Source organism: Mucor velutinosus (assembly GCF_035048745.1).
Source record: "Mucor velutinosus strain NIH1002 chromosome Unknown tig00001564, whole genome shotgun sequence".
NCBI classification, from domain to species: domain Eukaryota; kingdom Fungi; phylum Mucoromycota; class Mucoromycetes; order Mucorales; family Mucoraceae; genus Mucor; species Mucor velutinosus.
Window position 1 is genome coordinate 382,264 of NW_027041906.1, and position 18,031 is coordinate 400,294.

Consider the following 18,031-nt stretch of genomic DNA (forward strand, 5'->3'; position numbering starts at 1 on the left):
TGAAAAGCTTATATATGTCGGCAAACAACATGACATGTCAGGTATAAGCAAACTAGGTCCTACTGTGATTTATACATACTTTCTAGATGTTACAGAAGATTCTGGTGTGATAATTTAAGTTTAGTTCAAGCGGAGGTTCCGTAGGCGGCTAATTCATCTCATCATGGCTGTAAATCCAGGCCAGAGATCTCTGTTTTCATGATTAATGGGAGCATTTTTGGGCAAATCAACAGATCAGGGCAATTGTCCTTGTAGTGTGTAACTGGAAGAGATATATTCTCATACACAAATCAAGTCAGTCAGCACATTTTGCCTTGGATTTAGTTGCACAAGGACGGCAGTGTATCCTGAATGACGTAAATTTAAATCTGCTGTATAATATATAACACAAGCATGATTTAAACAGAGAGCTGAAAATGGCACCATTCATATGCACCCGCGCATCTTTTCTCGTTCTCTCTTTCTCTCCTGCCACTATTTCGGTTTCTCAATCATAAAGAGTGTAACCACATTTCAACATTTCAAAATAACAAAAAGTTATTTTAGTGCTTTAAATAATTTATTCAGGCGAATATCTCAATACAGAAATCAGAAATTGCTCATCTAGCTACTGGAATCATACATCCAGATCAGCTTATTGCCATCGCAATATCCCACCGCAAGTGTAACAAAAGAAATCAACCGGCTAAATGCATTCAAAGGAGATACGATGACGTAAAATCAGTGATATAGAAGAGGTCGATCAAAAACCATGAAAAAATTTTTCTTGCTTCATTCGAAAAGCTTCTTTTTTCTTTTTCTCTCTCTTGTTACTATTTTCTCGTTTCTTCTTTTTTTCATACTCTATACTATTTTCTCTTTCTTCCAGTTTTTTTTTTTGGAGAAAAAATCATATACCTTATAATATCATAATGTCTAGTCGCGAAGGTTCTCCCGAAACTACTACAGGTTTGAACAAGAAAGATCTCAAGGTACATTGAAGAGGCGTATGTTTTTGTGCCAATAACAACTAAATTCGCATGCGAAATGGGAATCTAGAATGAGTCTCCAGCATCACCTGATTTGACACATACAGGTGAAAGAAATGCAGAGGAAAGCGAAAAAGTTGTAAATCCTGACGATCTCATTGATATGAACACATTTGAGCAATTATTGGACATGGACGACGAGGACGACCACGAATTCTCTTACAGCATTGTAAATAACTACTTTGAGCAAGCAGGAAGCACATTTGAGGACATGGGCGTAGCATTGTAAGTTGCTTGTCTCTTCTCCTAGAAGAGTTAAAATGATGATGAAATGACTAATACACCAAAATCTAAAATTTCAAACAGAGAAAAGAAGGATTTAAACGAGTTATCTAGACTTGGTCATTTCCTCAAGGGTAGCTCAGCAGCTATTGGACTGAAGAAAGTAAAGGCAACATGCGAAAAGATCCAAAATGTTGGTAATTGTCAAGAAGAAGACGGAACAGGCGAGCTTGACAAAGACGAGGCATTGAAGCGCATTACACCATTGCTGCCGCAAGTAATGGATGAGTATTCAGAAGCTGAGGAATACTTGAAGAATTTTTATGAAGTACAGGATGCTCGATAAATCTCGAATTACCATTATTTTGTTACATATACTTTCGAAAAACAACACACTCTCACTCACTCTCGCCCTATTCGTCTATTTATCTTACTATCTCTCTGTCCGTCTGCTTTGTCTGTTTTGTATGTTAATCTGTTTGCCTTTATTCAATTCCTATATTTCACTCATACATAACACACAATCTCTTTCCTCTCTTTTTTTTTATATTTTCATTAATCTACCGTTTCTTTATCAAGTTGCTTTAGGTAAAAATTTTATAGTAAAGAATACGAGTACAAACATGATACACACAAACAATGCCACTGCCATGGTCATAAAACTGGTACCCCAAGATTTAGAATAGTGCACATCTAACCGCTGTCTTTCCTTAGTCATGCGTGTTAAATTGCTTTCCACAGCTTGTTGTGCCTCCTTCAAAACAACATCGTCTTTCGAAAGTGTATCTCCAAATGCCTGGCTGTTGATCTTGAGTTGCTTCGCCATACGGCCTAAATCAGTTGTCAACTCGTCATGCATTTGTCGATGATGTTGTAGTACATGTTCAATATTGGATGTTTCGTTCTTTGCATTGTTTCTAATGGACATTACAATTAGATGGGCTCAAGCGCTGTCTACAGGCCTGCCTTTACCTTTGTCGTATTTCAGAAGCGTTTGTCATTTCGTTGAATGTCTCTTTCACTGGATCATCTTGCTCATCTTCCTCTTTCTCGTCCTTTAGCTCGTTTGGATCCTCTTCTTCCTCATCCTCTTGCTCCAATAATTTCTGCAATACGGATTCAGTACCAGTGCTAAATCATCCTGATATCATTTCTACCTTCTTTCTATCCAATGCCTCCTGTGCTGCTTGTTCATCTTGTCGTTTCAACTCCAATAGCCACTCTGGATCAGAGCTTTCATACTGCTCTAATTCTTCAAACAGCTTTCTTTTTCCAAGGCGTGCCTCTGCTATTCCTTTCTCGACATCTACATGCTGCGTGCTGATAATCAGAAGATTATTCCCATTCTATAAGGTCAAATATTACCATCGTATGAACCGCAACAGCTCTGGTCAATTGGTCTATGCGGGGAGTATATGGTGCTACACTGTTCATGGAAGAGGCGCTTTAGATTGATAGAATACTTGATGACGGCGATGGTTACCTTGTAGAGCTCGACTTCTTTTGCAGTTTAGCTAAAAACTTGACATACTACTTGTCGTGAATCAATATTCGGCCGCTTGAACAAACCATGTTCTTCTTACGGTAGCAAACTTTCGTTTTTCGGATGCTGTCCAGACATCGATAGGCTGTTCATTAAGCTTATTCTCGCAACTGATCAAAAGCCTGTGCAAATTAATTTCGTCTCTTGTGTTGAGCATGAGATGTTCTAAATTATATGTTTATTGGATTATACACGAGAGAGGGGGAAAAAAAAAAAAAGAGAAAAACACGAATAGAATGAAATATGTAGTATATAAATGCTTTCACTGGCTTTCAATTGCTCATTGGGATGAAGCTGCAAATTGATCAACAGCGCCTGCAAACTTGGAGACACCTTCTACTGCTTCTTCCTCGGTAATGATCAATGGAGGAACCACACGGACTGTATTACAGCCTGCAGTTACCAGCAACAAACCACGCTCACGAGCCATCTTGACAATGGGAGAGGGATCTTTTGTGAATTCTACACCAATCAATAGACCCTTACCACGGACCTCTTTGATCAAATCAGGGTGGCTATCCTGAACCTGCTTCAATAAACTCTTGAGATGCTCTCCCTTTTGGTTGACGGAATCAATGAATTCTGGAGTTGTGATACGGCTCACGACATTCAAAGCAACTGCAGCAGCAAGAGGATTACCACCAAATGTAGTACCGTGGTCGCCAGTCTTGATCATCTCTCCCACCTTCTCAGTAGTCAAAATGGCACCGATGGGTACACCGTTGGCCAAAGGCTTTGCCATGGTCATGACATCAGGAGTTACATTGAAATGCTGATGACCCCACATCTTACCAGTACGAGCCAAACCACATTGAATTTCATCAAAGATCAACAAAGTGTTGGTCTCATCACAACGCTTTCGCAAAGCCTCCAGGAATTCAGCCTTGGCAGGATGCACACCACCTTCACCTTGAATGGGCTCGATAATAACACCACATGTCTTATTGGTGATAGCGTTCAAGGCAGCGTCCACATCGTTGTAAGGGCTGGTAACAATGCCAGGAACCAATGGAGCAAATGGTTTTTGGTATTTGGGATTAAATGTTACTGACAATGCGCCCATCGAACGACCATGGAAGGCATTTGTAAAGCAGACAATCTCGGTTTTGTCAGGACTGAATTGCTTGCCCCATTTACGAGCAAACTTGAGAGCACCTTCATTTGCTTCAGTACCAGAATTAGCCAGGAACAATTTTGATGCCCATTCACCACCATGTTGACGGGTGGCTTCGACCATCGTCTTGGCGAGCGCACCGGCGTTTTCGTTATGGTATAAATTACTGGTATGCAACAGCTTGTTGGCTTGATCGTATAAGACTTGAGCTACTTCAGGATCTGAATGTCCCAATGCCGTGACAGCAATACCAGCAGTGAAATCAAGATAGCGGCGATCACTGGTGTCATAGAGATAACAGCCCTTGCCTCGGGCAATCACAACATCAGGTCGAGCGTATGTGTTGACAGTGTATTTGGTGAATTCGTTGACTTTATCCAAGGTAGATTGAGGAACATCAGTGTCGAGATGAGTTAACTAAATAAACAAATGTGGGAAAAAGAGCACAATGTGTGAGTGTTATTTTCCCATGTATGTATGTGTGTGTGTGTGTGTGTGTGTGTGTGTGTGTGGGGAGGGATAATAAGCTCTTACCTCTTTTACCGGTTTGATCAAGGTACTTGAAACAGCATATGAACGCTTCTATAATTTTCGGGTGAGATGAAGGTTTCTAATGTTAAGATGAACAAATTACCAAAGCTTGAGTACCGGTAGGCTTGATGGCGCAAGATAATTTGCTTAATGTACGGTACATTTTCAGGAGATGCAAGTAATAATGAAAGAGGTAATAGATGTTTATTAGATGTTTATATACGAATCCCAAAGCTGATGATTCTCGAGTTTTGATCTCCATTTCAAAAAGGATAAAGGCTCTTGTCTGCCTCTCATCAGTCACAAAGACGAAGTTCAGTGAGTCATTTGTCTAGGTGGTCTTGGGCGACACCACCTTGAGTAGTTTATTCTCTGCGAATGAGTTGGTATGAGTCAATTTTACTTCTCAAGGCGGGTTTTTTGAAATACCTAAATAGGTCGAGTATTCATCTAATGCTTTGGCTATGTTCTCCATCTCGATAGATTGTTGATGGATGTCTTCAATTTGTTGTATAAAGTTGGAGAAATCAGCATCTGTACCATAATTTAGCCCTTCAATTCGCATCTATCCACACTCTACGCCTTACAAGTATTTTGTAATTTCGACATTTCCTTCATCAATCGCTGGCTCATTTCGCTCATTTGTGTATATTTCTCCTGCGTAGTTGTATTCATTTTTTCCAGTAATTGACAATCTTCTACCGTCACTGTACATGATATATGGACAAGGTTAAAAATATTTCTACACGACACAACGATGCATTCACTCGTACTTTTCAATTCGGCCTTGGTATATTCGGTGAAATGTTTGTATGCTTCGTGTGTCAACTTGGTGATGTGCTCTTGATCTAGTCCCTTGTTATATTCATCTGGTTTGAGTGTATTTTGAGTTGCTGATGTCGCTGAAGTTGGTGTAGAGCTCATATTTTTAGTGTATCAAATGAGAAGAAAAAAAAAAGAGGAGCATTCAACTGAGCCTAGAATTAGAAGTCGTATTCATCACTGGAGGCATGATGAAACTAGTTCTGCTACATGTATCATATCATTTGCGTAATTTGCACTCAACTCAGGAGTACTGCAAGGTCCATTCAGATTAATGCCTTGAAGCGCATGTGTAAAAACAGAGGCTCTACTATGCGCGTTCTTATTCAAATTAGGCATAATAAGGGCCACGCTTTAAGAATCAATGTATTCACTTGCTCTAGTAATTCTCGTACATGAGATCAGTGGAACCTTTGCTCTAACATACCAAATAATGAGGCATTAGAGGGCTGTATTGAATAGCCCATAAGCATAAACCAACCTAATAGAGAGAAACATGCTGCAGATGAATAGATCCGAGCCTTCGAGTCTGATTCATTGATGGTACCTTAATTTGTCGCTCAAATCCTAATATAGTTCACGGAAATGTCGCCGTGTAACTTTTGATTATCACGCTAGAACGATGGATCTGACTCTTTTACGACTCTCCATGTTTGCATCAATGAAAACGATCAATGCCCAAGCACACAGCATGCCAGCGTTACTTCTTACTACTCAAATCCATGTAAATCACAGCCAAATCTGGATATATGTTACCCATGATTTCTCGTGTTAAAAGCTGTTTTAGACTGCCGGAATAGCACCAAACGATTGCTGTCAATTAGTACTTGCTTTCTGATACCATTGCGCCATTTTTTTTTGGGATCGTCGAAAATCGACCAAATTCCATGAGTGATACCTTATGATTTTTATCGAAAATCATGGCTTTCTCCGCTAAAGATCACAATTTAGGTGAAAAAGGCAGGACCACCAACTTTGGTGGCTCTACGCTGGATTCCAGCCATAATCCAGGCAACAATATGTTTACATATGCTTCATTCTTCAAGGATATCAACTCGCAAAAGAGAACTCCATTCAAGATCACCCCTTCCATTTCTAATAATGGTGTTATCGGCAAAGCTCTTGACTTCACGTCCACCTTCGTTGAAGCCCAGGATGATTTCTCTCTGATCATCGACTGTGTACAGTTCGTCGGCATGCACTTCAAGGAGAAATCGTTATCAAGCTGTCTCCGTGAACAATATCCCAAAGGTCTTGGTATTCGACACCGTGTGGTTGGCAAGAATCACAAAGTCATTGAAATCAACTTCCCCACAGAAGAGGATTGTATGGAAGCCTTGCAGAAAGAGTTTATTCTCCAAGGTGCAACTATCCAAGTCAACAAGACCCTGGACAAGCATGCCAACATCTTTCGAGTTAGCATTTCGGCCATTCCTTACAAGCCGGTGGAGGTACTCCAACCTCTGTTGATCAAAGCCTTTGAAGAATATGGTGATATCCTCAATGTCGGGCTCTGCCACTCCAAGGATGGGGATTGGTTCACTGGACGCGGCTTCGTCACCCTTAATATCGACAAATCCAAACATTATGCAGCCGAGTTGAAACCTCAGGTCGCACTTGATGGCTCGCAGGAGAATCTCCGCTTGACATGGGCAAACATGCAACCCATCTGTTCGGATTGCCATACCGATGATCACGTCAAGGCTGACTGTCCTAGGAAGAAAAGGAAGGCCTGCCATAAATGCGGTAGCCTTGAGCATCTGATTGCTACTTGCCCCCAGGCTTACTGGAATAGGAAGAAGGACCAACCATCCCAAGACCGTCGCCGTCGCAATTCTGACACCCAGGGGAACCCTCCCGCTCCAAAGCCTACTGGAAGAGAAATTGATCTTCTAGAGCTAATGCAAGTACCCAAGCCGAAGTACCTTAACAAACAGAAGGCAACGACTAGAGGCGAATCCTCTATGGACACCAGTGACACGGAATCGGTTGCATCCGCGGCATCTTCTGAACCTGTGCAAGACGTTCCTATGCAAGCGATTCAGGAGACAATCGAGCCTCATGGCACAGAGGTTATCACTGAAACTTCTAGCACAGAGGTTCCTGCTGACTCTTCAAACAGCGAAGCTCTCAAGGATGACAAACTGGGTGCAACCCAGGAGGATCAATCGGCCAACCAGCCTGTCGCGCCAAGCTCTGACGAATCTGAATACGAAGACACCAGTAGTACTGGAGAGGAGGACTCGGACAGTCTCACCACAGCTAACTTCAGGAATCGTTACAATCTTCGTGATGTCAGACCACCGGTCTCCAGCCGTAAGGATGATACAACGCCTGAGACATCCCACAAGAGGAATGCAATGGATTCCACCCCCATGGGATCGGATGAAGAAGGACATGCCAAGAAGCTCTTCAAGCAACAAGAGCCTCATGGCACGGCGGATGCAGCGTATGGCGCCTCATCAACAACCACTTCATTATAAACTAATGATTGGGACAACACAAACTAAAAATGTCAATATTAGGATAGGTTCCATCAACTGCAGGAACCTCTACAAACAATACAACATCGCTGCTACCAACAGCTTTATACGGCATCTCAAAGGAGAACTATGCAATATTTTACTATGTCAAGAAACTAATGCTCAATCACACTCCTTCGAAAGCATCACCACCAACTTTAAGTACCAATTCCAGTACCACCAAGCTATATGGACCACTCATTGTGGAATAATCAACTTTAATCAAGCTCTAAATTTACAACAATTGCACGTTTTCAACGAAGGAAGGGGTATCTTAGCCAAAATCTCACTCGTTGACAACAATATGCCACCCATCTATATACTTAATATCTATGCACATGCAGACGATTATAGAGCCAGAAACCGTTTTTTTGGCCAAATCACCAGCCACCTCAAAAGCATGCCTGAAATCATCCCTTCATTGATCATAGCTGGCGATATGAACTACAGTTTCGACACCACCACATACCATCATACTCACCGTGCAGGGAAACCCAAGCAGTTTGCCGATTTCTTGAACACCCACTTTTCCGATTGTCTCAATCCAAAGAATGAACCTCATGCGTATACCTTTCGGCGTGGGTCCACCATGTCGACCATCGACTATATGTTTGCAGGCCACGACATAGCCTCCAAAATGAGTGATGCCACTAACTCGTTTATCAGGCCAGATTGGACAGACCATGCTCTCTTGACCAAAACATATACTACTGGATTGACTAACTGCGGTAAAGGACTTTGGCGAGCGAACCCTCACCTCGCCAAGAACCATAAGTATCGACAGAAACTAGACGACGAGCTTAGAACATTTGTTGCGGTGAAACTCGACAGCTCTCTGTCTGCTCAAGAAAAGTGGGATCTTATTAAAAAGAAGGCCAAACAGGTTACTATTCAGTTCACCAGAACACACGATCATTGGAGGAAGGCTAGAATCAAGACACTGCAAAGTGAAAGGAACAATTTGATACGACGCTACAGACATGACACTACTTGCTTGAGGCTACTGTTGCAGGATGTGGAGAACGAGCTAGCCAAGTTGCAACAGGAAATCGTGGATATTCAGCTTCTTAAGGCCGGGAAACGATGGCTTGAAAATAGTGAAAAGTCGCCTGGATACATAAAGCAGACCAGTAAACAACGCCTTGATCAGCGAACCATCCCCAACTTGAAGCACCCTCGTACTGGGGTCGACTGTCTCGACACTGCCTCCAAGCTGAACGCCGCAGAACGATTCTACCAGAAACTGTACACCGAAGAACGGATAGACTCTACCTGCCTGAACAAAATGCTGGACTACATCGACACCACTCTGTCAGCCGACGACGCCAACCAGATCACCGCATTAATAGACTACGACGACATTCTGCTAGGGTCTGCTCGAACTCCCAAAGAAAGCAGCCCAGGATTAGATGGTATCGGGTATGAAATCTTATATCTCATTATATCTCACCCTAGCTGCCGAGACATCGTGCACCAAGTATTTAATGACGCTATCCAGCACGCCAAATTTCCCAAATCATGGCAGGAATCTTGTATTATCCTTCTGTTTAAGAAAGGGGACCGGAGCGATCTCGCCAATTATCGCCCCATCACATTGATTGCGGCCGACTGCAAAGTCTTTACTCGTATTATGAACTCTCGTGTCATACCAGTAGCCAACAAACTCATCAACCCATATCAATGCGGCTTCTTGTCAGGTCGATATATCGGTGATCACGGCATGTCTCTCAGGGTAATTATGGATAACGCTTCATCCGCCAGCTGGCGAAATGCAACCAACTTTGTCGAATACACTGGAATCATGCTGGACAACGCCAAAGCATATGACAGAGTCCACCCCCAGTATCTCTCACAAGTACTGTTGAAGTTTGGATTTCCACCACAATTCGTCGCCTGCATCCTCAACCTGTTTTTCGATAACTTCATCCATGTCAACATCAACGGTTTTCTGACGAAACCTATCGCACAACGACGAGGCATTCGGCAAGGTGATAGCATCTCACCTGTCCTATTCAATCTAGCTATTGAACCGTTCCTCTTATCCATCATCAACAACACTGCAATCTCAGGCTATAGTCTTCAGCACACCAAACTACCCAAAAATGTGCAGATCCCGTGGGTGTCTCCTGCTCCCGTTAAGGTCTTAGCTTATGCGGATGATGTTCTCACGTATGTAAAATCTCATTCAGAACTAACTGAACTCCAAAGAAGACTTAAGACGTACAACCGGGCCTCCAATGCCAAGATTAACTATGACAAGTCAGTGGCATTTCCCTTGCACGGCGGTAGCATGAAAGGGTCTGAAGGCCTCAGAGTCCAAGATCACATCATCAACCGGCTCAAGATGAAATGGTATGACAGCCACTCTCCCGGGTATATCAAATATTTGGGGTACCCCATCTGGTTCTCCAACCATCAACGCGATGTATATGTGTCTGAACTCCTTGGTAAAGTCAAAGCGGCGGTGGCGATATATAGTCAACGGAATGTGTCTCTGTACGGTAAAGCCAACATCGCCAACAATATGATCCTATCAAAATTATGGCACGTCATTCGCATTGTATCGCTACCTCTGGATGTCTTGAAGCAACTGAAGTCCATTATATACCAATTCGTGATGTCTGGCCTCTTCCCGCCACTGAAAGGAAACTCATTTTTCCTACCGCGAGATCAAGGCGGCCTAGGATTGATTGACATTGGAGCTCAACAGCATGCTCTTCAGTTTCGTTATATCAAGGTGCTCCTTCAAGGAAACAAGGGCTCGGTCCCGGACTTTACCTACCAGCTCCTGACCAACGCTCTCCGCCTAGCCCATGACACACCCGACCATGTAGTGCCCCTCTTCTTTAAAGCAGCGAGATACAAGAACACGCTGAATGGGTTCCACCCATTCCACTCAATTTTCGGTGCCATGGACATTTGCCGCCAACGAAGCTCACTGTGTATTGATTGGCAACGGAGGCCAAGCGCGCTGACCATCCTGAGTCTCCCCCTCACTGCAATCTTCACCTTCGATGAAAATTTGGAAGAACTTGAATTTCTACAGTGTGAAACCGCCAAAACCAGCAAAGTCCAGGAATTTTTCAAATACAATTCGGAGCAAGCCATGTTTCAACTTGTTCCCAAGTCCACATGTAGCAAGAGAAACACCTGGCTCAAGCTTGAAAAAGCCCTCCTACGACAAGAGTTGCATTATCAACCATTCGTACACAACAACAGCACTGAAGATGGTATCGACCTGAGACCATTTGCCGCATCACTTCGCTTCCAACAACTATCGATCCTTCAGCTCTCAAACAAAAACGTTCGTTTCATCATGCAGTCATTGGACACATTAGACGTTGGCCGCCACTTCAACAACAACATCTCCAAAAAGCAATGGACAGCCTTCTATAAAAACGACATGCACTACTCGGCTCGTAATCTGTGGTACCGGATGCTCCATCAGCAATCCCCTAATAAGCTCGCCCTCTTCCAAAGACACTTGCCCAATTTAGAGTCTGATCACTGCGATCTATGCAACGAAGTAGAAGATGCCAAACATCTTCTAATTAGCTGTGCTCACAAGATCGATGTATGGAACTCCACCTTCAATGAGTTCCTCAGCTATCCCAAAAATGCTGACCCTCGCCTCGTCTACAACAACATTATGCTCCTCAAACTAGAACGCTATCTCATATACAGCTACGATATGCAGTTCACTATATATGACTTCTTCGCCACTATTATGCGTATGATTTGGAGAAATCACTTCCAACAGCTCTACAATTATATACCTTTTGATCCCTCTGTAGTATGCCGCCAAATCCGCGCCGAATTGATAAGATTGTCAAATCTTAGGAAACTCTAAATAGCTTATATATGGCACGTCACTTTGTTTACATACACTTGTCCATCCCTTGATGCGTTTAATTTATTTCTAATAAATCAAATATCATCCAAAAAAAAAAAAAAAAAAAAAAAATTTTTATCGAAAATCAAACAATCGCGTTTTTGACAGCAAACATGAAGACTTTTTCTATGGTATATAATACATTAAGATGTTTCTATCAATTCAGAGCAACCCTTGAAACTTTGTTTGAGAGACCTTTATATATAAAATCTTGACATTTTCATCAAAAACCTCTTTTCGTATCTTTCAAATTTGCTCAATAACTTTGTTCAAAACATCTATTTTTATTAGCATCATTGGATGCGCCTTGAAAAGTACTTCCAAAAAGCTTAAGGAAGTGTGAGGTAATCAGTACAGTTTACATAGTTGCATCTACCAAGATAGATCAATGGAATCGAGAAAGTGATCAGAAATTCCCATTTCGAGTAGAAAAAATGCATATGGAGATTGAAATAATTTGGCTGACAGAATGAATGCCATGCCTATAGTAAAGGCATGGATGCTGTTGGGAGACTCATAAGAAGGATTTACGAATTATAATGCAGCATGGCATATATAAATTGCTTTAATTTGCACCTGTTATGTATGATTTATATGATAGGGCTAATGCTGCAAATTGCTGATTCAAAAAAACGCGAATTCTGATAGAATTGTGAAAAGCATTGCAATCCCACTCACAGCAAAGATTAGTTGCTGCTTAAATTCGTAGCAACAGCAGCAATAGTTTATTCAGTCATTCAATTTTGAGGATTGAGACCTGTTAAGCACTTAAATGGCTGCCATGCGTCTAAATCGAATAGCACTGTTTGTCTTTTTAACGTGGGTAGCGATCAAACCATGGTAACCATACCATGCTTCATGTTGTTCGTTTCAGAAGGAGTTAATCACAACCTAATGGGCGTAACACTGGAAATCATGCAAAGCTAAATGAACCAATTGTCATGTGAAAATCTAGGCAAAATTTGTTGCTTTGCAAATGACAACTGGATGATCGCTCAGCTCCTTTAAACAAACCATCTCTTCCTTGTGCATTACATTTTTGCTTGAAGAATGAAGCCAAAAGCCACTACTAAATCAAGAGCCACTGCTAAATCGATAGCCTCTATTAAGGCAAAGGCAATCATCACCAAGACAAACGCTGCCACCAAGACAAAAGCTACCACCAAGACAAAAACTACTGCGAAAACAAAAGCCGTGATCTATGATAGTGATGGTGAAGTAGATGATGTGAGCTTTTAGTAAACCATCAGTACCTCTATAATGCTGGTCCCATTGACTCATCTTGTAATGCAATACTAGGCAATGGAAGAAGAGATGGTGTCCCCTGGCGGTGAAGAACCTCTTTACACCCCAATGGAGTCGTTTAACGTAAGTATACGAGAGGAACCGCTGTGCGTTCATTTTGATAGAAGCTAATCTCGAATACAGATATCCCGAAAAAGAAAGCTGTCTGTTGGCCATTTCCGAAATGGCGATGCCTTTATTGATATCAGAGAATCGTATCCGTGCAAGACGTCCAAGCGATTTCGTCGAGGGAGAGGTAATGAAAACGACATGGCATCTGTCCTGGAGATTGATAGTTTCCCATAGGTATTTGCTTGACGCTTACTCAATGGAGAAAAATTCTGGGATTGGTACCAGCGATTGAAGAGTCAATCAAGCAAGTAGCATCTAAAGACAACACATAACGTCAATCAGATAACCATAGTAGTAAAGTGAGTCATTTTTATACAGTTCAAATATGACTCTAAATATACATTCTCCGAGCGATGATAGTAATATAAAAAGTTCAATATTAAAACTATCCTTCTCCTTTTTCGCTCTCTTGTTTTTAATTTTAAACATTTTCATCATTAAAGTATGTCTTCCTTTGACCTCAGCAAAATCATACGCCCCAATATCATGGCATTAAAGCCTTATCGCTGTGCTCGTGATGACTACAGCGAAGGTGTTTTGCTGGATGCTAACGAAAACGCATATGGACCCTCCTTGACCACGCAACATGATGGCGATTTGAACAGATACCCTGATCCATATCAATCCCAAGTGAAAGAACGCATCCTCAAACTGCGCAACTTGAAGTCTACCAAAAATCTGTTCTTGGGCGTTGGCTCTGACGAAGTGATTGATTTGCTCATCCGTATTGCTTGTGTACCTGCTCACGACAAAATCTTGATTACTCCTCCTACTTATGGCATGTACTCTGTTTGTGCTCAAATCAATGATGTTCAAGTAGTCAAGTCACCACTCAATGTTGAAAATGGTGCCTATCAATTGGATTTAGATAATGTAAGCTGGCCCTCTTTGCTTTCTCGTAGTAATTATGACTAACCCATCATCATCATCATCAAAAAAAAAAAAAAAAAAAAAGCTTTTTGACACCTTGAAATCAAATCCCGAGACCAAGATTGTGTTCTTATGTTCTCCTGGCAATCCTACAGGCACTTGTCTTGGCCACAAGAGCATCCGTGCAGTTTTGGAATCCGATTTCAAGGGTTTGGTGGTTGTGGACGAAGCTTATGTCGATTTCGTGGATCATGAAGAAGGTTCAGTGGCTACTTGGGTTGAGCAATATCCCAATTTAGTGGTAATGCAAACTTTGAGTAAGAGTTTCGGCTTGGCTGGTATCCGTGTTGGTATCGCTGTTGGACATCCCGATGTCATTCAAATTCTCAACAACACCAAGGCTCCTTACAACATTGGTACACCTAGCGCTTTAGTGGCTGCTGAAGCTCTTTCAGATGCTGGTTTAGCTAAAATGTATGATTACCGCAAGCGTTTGATTGATCAACGTGGTGTTTTGATTGAAAAATTGCCTCAAATTGATGGCACTGGTCGTATTCTGGGTGGCAATGATTCCAACTTTGTGTTGGTCGAAATTTTGGATGCAAACAGCAAGAAGCCTTCTAATGATCGTGCACAAAAGGTCTACAGCATGATGGCCGAGAAGCTTGGTGTTGTAGTTCGCTTCAGAGGTATGGAGTATGGCTGTGAAGGTTGTCTGAGAATTACTGTTGGCACAGAAGATGAGAATGTCATTGTTCTTGACATGTTACAAAAGGCCTTGGCTGCAAATTAATAGAAAATAAATCACATCTTTCGTGCTGATCGACATTTGAAATGATTGGAGTTTTACATGTGTAACTTTGTATTCATATACGCACTGTATAGTATGCGACCTCGTTTAGACTGATAGGTGTTGGTTTTGTTATTCATCGACTTCATCTAATGGTGCAACTCCTATTAAGCCGCTCCTTTATCAGGCAGTGCTTTGATAATAAGCACCAACTATAGTTATGGAAGATATCAGATTAGCAACTCCAAAATCCTGAATCAGGATCTAATTGCCTATCCGAATCCATTGCACAAGCGAGAATTTCACTGCAGATGATGGCACAATCATATTGACATGTGATGGTGGCTCAATGTAGAGCCTACTTGACGGGATAACTGGATTTGATAAATGGAAGAGCTGCCAATGTGATCGTATAGCAGAAAATCCAAGTGTAACACCTCCCCACAGTGAACGCTAGATGTTGTATTTTGCTATATTTGGACGTTGAACCTTAGTCAAGTGCCTGAAATCTACTTCCAGAAACGGTTTTTTCTGGTATATAAGATTTTATATTACCCTTATAGACGAATTAATATTTCACAATTGGCTTTCATAGCAAAGACATTGAATCGAATGGACACGCTGGTTCAAGGTGGTAGCGTTGGCATACGTGCGCCCTACATGAGAGACCGGATATTGCGCATATTTAGTAAGAGCATGTGTATACAGGCATAGCATATCTCTATACAGTTTAGTGAGCCATGTACACCAACACGGATGAAGCATCTGGCTGCTTAATGTACAGTACGTGTAACCCTGCAAGCCTAAAAGAAAATGTATAAATACACTCACTTGATTTCCTAGTTTCTTTCTTTTTTTCTTTTCTCTCCCCTTTATACAAGCAATGTCCAATTTAATCACTGATAACTTCTTTTCTCGTACACTGGGTGTATCAGCAGCCATTCTCACAGCATTAGCCGTAAAGTATCCAGATCGAGCTTTGTTTGATGAGCACAGAGAAGGCATCTCTCATAAGAAGGGCTGGCCGATTGTGGGCAGTTTACCTCAGATTGTAAGCAATGCAGAGAACATGCACGAATTTCTGCTCAGTGGGTTCGTCGCCATGGATACTCTTACAACGTATGTTTGCATGATGGCCATCTAAAGATCAACCATCTCACGTTATTGCATATATACAGTACAGCTTCAGCATTAGGCATGCCTCGTGCCATTGCAACAGTAGATCCTCGCAATGTTGAGCACATATTGAAAAGTAACAGAGCGTTAGAAACAAGATGCTGCAGGGCAACCAACTAACTGCTTATAATCATTATTAACTAGATAACTTTGAAAATTATGCAAAGGGCCCACAATTGAATGCTGCCACAGGCGATCTATTTGGCCACGGTATCTTCAATGCAAACGGCGAACAATGGAAGTACCAAAGAAAGACGGCAAGCTATATATTCAACATTAAGAACTTTAGAGATCTATTTACAGAGTCAGTTTTATGCAGATCATGCTGGGCATTGCATAAATTCCCAACTAATGAATATTAACAGGGTCTTTGTCAAGGAGATCGATGTCATGTTTAAGGGCGTTTTAGATAAAGCAGCAGTGTCCAATCAAGTCATTGATTTCCACGACCTCATGTTCAAGTTCACATTGGATTCCTTTATTCTGTGAGTAGGCAATGCTTCTTATATACCATGCAGAACTAACTCATCCCAAAATCAGGCTTGGATTTGGCGTTCAACTGCATGCCCTGGACAGCCAAGAAAAGGTTCCTTTCGCTGCTTCATTCGATGAATGTCAATTGAATAGTTTCCAACGTTTTATCAACCCACTTTGGAGAGTAACAGAGCCTATTGCTACCTTGCTTCAGCCTTGGAAGAAGAGTATCAGTCAGCATCTAGAGACTGTTGATGGATTCGCCAATCAAGTCATCGAGGGACGCAGAAAGCAGCTGGCTGACGGCGAGACCCACCACCGTGATCTGCTGTCAAGATTTATGGATGCGCGCAACGAGCATGATGAATTATTGAACAACAAGGAACTAAGAGATATTGTACTGAACTTTGTCATAGCCGGTCGAGATACCACAGCTCAAGCACTGTCTTGGACATTCTACATGTTACTGCTCCATCCTCGCGTAGAATCAAAGCTTCTGAAGGAGGTTGTCGAGAATATTACTGACGATGTAGCTAATGATCCTGTTGCATTGTATGAGGCCATTAAAAATATGACATATGCCCATGCTGTGTGAGTATATAGTTGCTGTTATCAGTCTATTGGGCAGCTTCTAATGCAATACTGATTACGTAGATTCTATGAGGTATTGCGTTTATATCCCTCCGTACCTAACAATCAAAAGTATGCACTCAACGACGACGTTTGGCCCGATGGAACTCATATTCGCAAGGGAGACTATGTAATGTGGTGTAAGTGTAGACATTCATGCGCTTCAAATGATGATATTGACACACACGGAATAGGTCCCTATGCTCAAGGAAGGTGTACAAAAGTGTGGGGCCCTGACGCAAGAGAATTCAAACCTGAAAGATGGATTACTACAGAAGGCGATCTTCGTCGTGAATCTCAGGGACAATGGCCTGCATTCCACGCTGGACCCCGTGTTTGCCTTGGCCAAAACCTGGCCACTTTGGAAGCTCTTGTTGCTATGGCCTTCCTTGTAAAGCGATACAAATTCAAATTGGTTTCTGGTCAAAACATCACATATCAAGTCTCTTTAACTTTGCCTATGAAGGAAGGCATGAAGGTTTACATAGAGCGTCGATAAACCTATGATTTGCTTCAGTTGCAATCGCAGACATTTTTGTACAGAATTAAATATCTATATCTCAAGTTTGAATGCACATTTGACTTACATGGTTGAGGAAAGCGATATTTTGCATGAAATATAACGATCAGCTGTAGAAGTTGAATTTTGCAGAACTGAACTTGTCAATGAGTTTGTAGAATAGCAACGATCAGCTCAGCACAATGCAATAGGAATGTGAGATACGCCCTTGTTTTCATCTCCATAGCGCGATTGAAGAGTATCGTTACGATGCCTTTCAACCACGATAATTTTGCGCTACAAATGTTCATGTTGCGTGGAGCATTGATAAAATTAAGAGAGAACAGAGATGCGTTTAGTAAGCATTGAGCCAAAAATTGCATTTTTTCATCATAAACGGGCAATTGAAAACACTGGATGCATAATAAAAAGCTTGGGCTATGGTACAGACTTTCAAAAAGACGGCGTAAACATAAGGGATCCATTAGCTTTTGGAAATGAG

General features: G+C 41.8%; 9 protein-coding genes across 9 annotated transcripts; 6 read left to right on the plus strand and 3 right to left on the minus strand.

Annotated features, from left to right (window-relative positions):
• Positions 1–911: 911 nt before the first annotated feature.
• ATC70_010394 (uncharacterized protein) lies at positions 912–1,596 on the plus strand (the record flags this gene model as incomplete). Its single annotated transcript, XM_064829612.1, has 3 exons — positions 912–971; positions 1,039–1,253; positions 1,335–1,596. The coding sequence occupies 3 exons, from the start codon at positions 912–914 to the stop codon at positions 1,594–1,596; spliced, it is 537 nt and encodes a 178-aa protein (XP_064682114.1).
• A 228-nt stretch (positions 1,597–1,824) lies between these two features.
• On the minus strand, positions 1,825–2,950 carry RPP30 (Ribonuclease P protein subunit p30; the record flags this gene model as incomplete). Its single annotated transcript, XM_064829613.1, has 6 exons — positions 1,825–2,167; positions 2,223–2,356; positions 2,408–2,563; positions 2,616–2,676; positions 2,734–2,780; positions 2,834–2,950. The coding sequence occupies 6 exons, from the start codon at positions 2,948–2,950 to the stop codon at positions 1,825–1,827; spliced, it is 858 nt and encodes a 285-aa protein (XP_064682115.1).
• A 123-nt stretch (positions 2,951–3,073) lies between these two features.
• Positions 3,074–4,601, minus strand: ATC70_010396 (uncharacterized protein; the record flags this gene model as incomplete). The annotated part of the gene is made up of 3 exons (XM_064829614.1): positions 3,074–4,324; positions 4,442–4,489; positions 4,542–4,601. The coding sequence occupies 3 exons, from the start codon at positions 4,599–4,601 to the stop codon at positions 3,074–3,076; spliced, it is 1,359 nt and encodes a 452-aa protein (XP_064682116.1).
• Positions 4,602–4,769: 168 nt separating this feature from the next.
• On the minus strand, positions 4,770–5,362 carry ATC70_010397 (uncharacterized protein; the record flags this gene model as incomplete). Its single annotated transcript, XM_064829615.1, has 4 exons — positions 4,770–4,810; positions 4,868–4,972; positions 5,026–5,145; positions 5,212–5,362. The coding sequence occupies 4 exons, from the start codon at positions 5,360–5,362 to the stop codon at positions 4,770–4,772; spliced, it is 417 nt and encodes a 138-aa protein (XP_064682117.1).
• An 818-nt stretch (positions 5,363–6,180) lies between these two features.
• Positions 6,181–7,743, plus strand: GCN2 (eukaryotic translation initiation factor 2-alpha kinase; the record flags this gene model as incomplete). The annotated part of the gene is made up of 1 exon (XM_064829616.1): positions 6,181–7,743. The coding sequence occupies one exon, from the start codon at positions 6,181–6,183 to the stop codon at positions 7,741–7,743; it is 1,563 nt and encodes a 520-aa protein (XP_064682118.1).
• A 439-nt stretch (positions 7,744–8,182) lies between these two features.
• Positions 8,183–11,632, plus strand: ATC70_010399 (uncharacterized protein; the record flags this gene model as incomplete). The annotated part of the gene is made up of 1 exon (XM_064829617.1): positions 8,183–11,632. The coding sequence occupies one exon, from the start codon at positions 8,183–8,185 to the stop codon at positions 11,630–11,632; it is 3,450 nt and encodes a 1,149-aa protein (XP_064682119.1).
• Positions 11,633–12,724: 1,092 nt separating this feature from the next.
• On the plus strand, positions 12,725–13,264 carry ATC70_010400 (uncharacterized protein; the record flags this gene model as incomplete). The annotated part of the gene is made up of 3 exons (XM_064829618.1): positions 12,725–12,901; positions 12,974–13,042; positions 13,103–13,264. The coding sequence occupies 3 exons, from the start codon at positions 12,725–12,727 to the stop codon at positions 13,262–13,264; spliced, it is 408 nt and encodes a 135-aa protein (XP_064682120.1).
• A 270-nt stretch (positions 13,265–13,534) lies between these two features.
• ATC70_010401 (uncharacterized protein) lies at positions 13,535–14,753 on the plus strand (the record flags this gene model as incomplete). The annotated part of the gene is made up of 2 exons (XM_064829619.1): positions 13,535–13,963; positions 14,046–14,753. 2 exons carry the CDS (start codon positions 13,535–13,537, stop codon positions 14,751–14,753), a joined length of 1,137 nt encoding a protein of 378 aa, XP_064682121.1.
• An 880-nt stretch (positions 14,754–15,633) lies between these two features.
• ATC70_010402 (uncharacterized protein) lies at positions 15,634–17,529 on the plus strand (the record flags this gene model as incomplete). Its single annotated transcript, XM_064829620.1, has 7 exons — positions 15,634–15,869; positions 15,929–16,002; positions 16,071–16,230; positions 16,292–16,411; positions 16,467–16,991; positions 17,055–17,170; positions 17,225–17,529. The coding sequence occupies 7 exons, from the start codon at positions 15,634–15,636 to the stop codon at positions 17,527–17,529; spliced, it is 1,536 nt and encodes a 511-aa protein (XP_064682122.1).
• Positions 17,530–18,031: the final 502 nt, after the last annotated feature.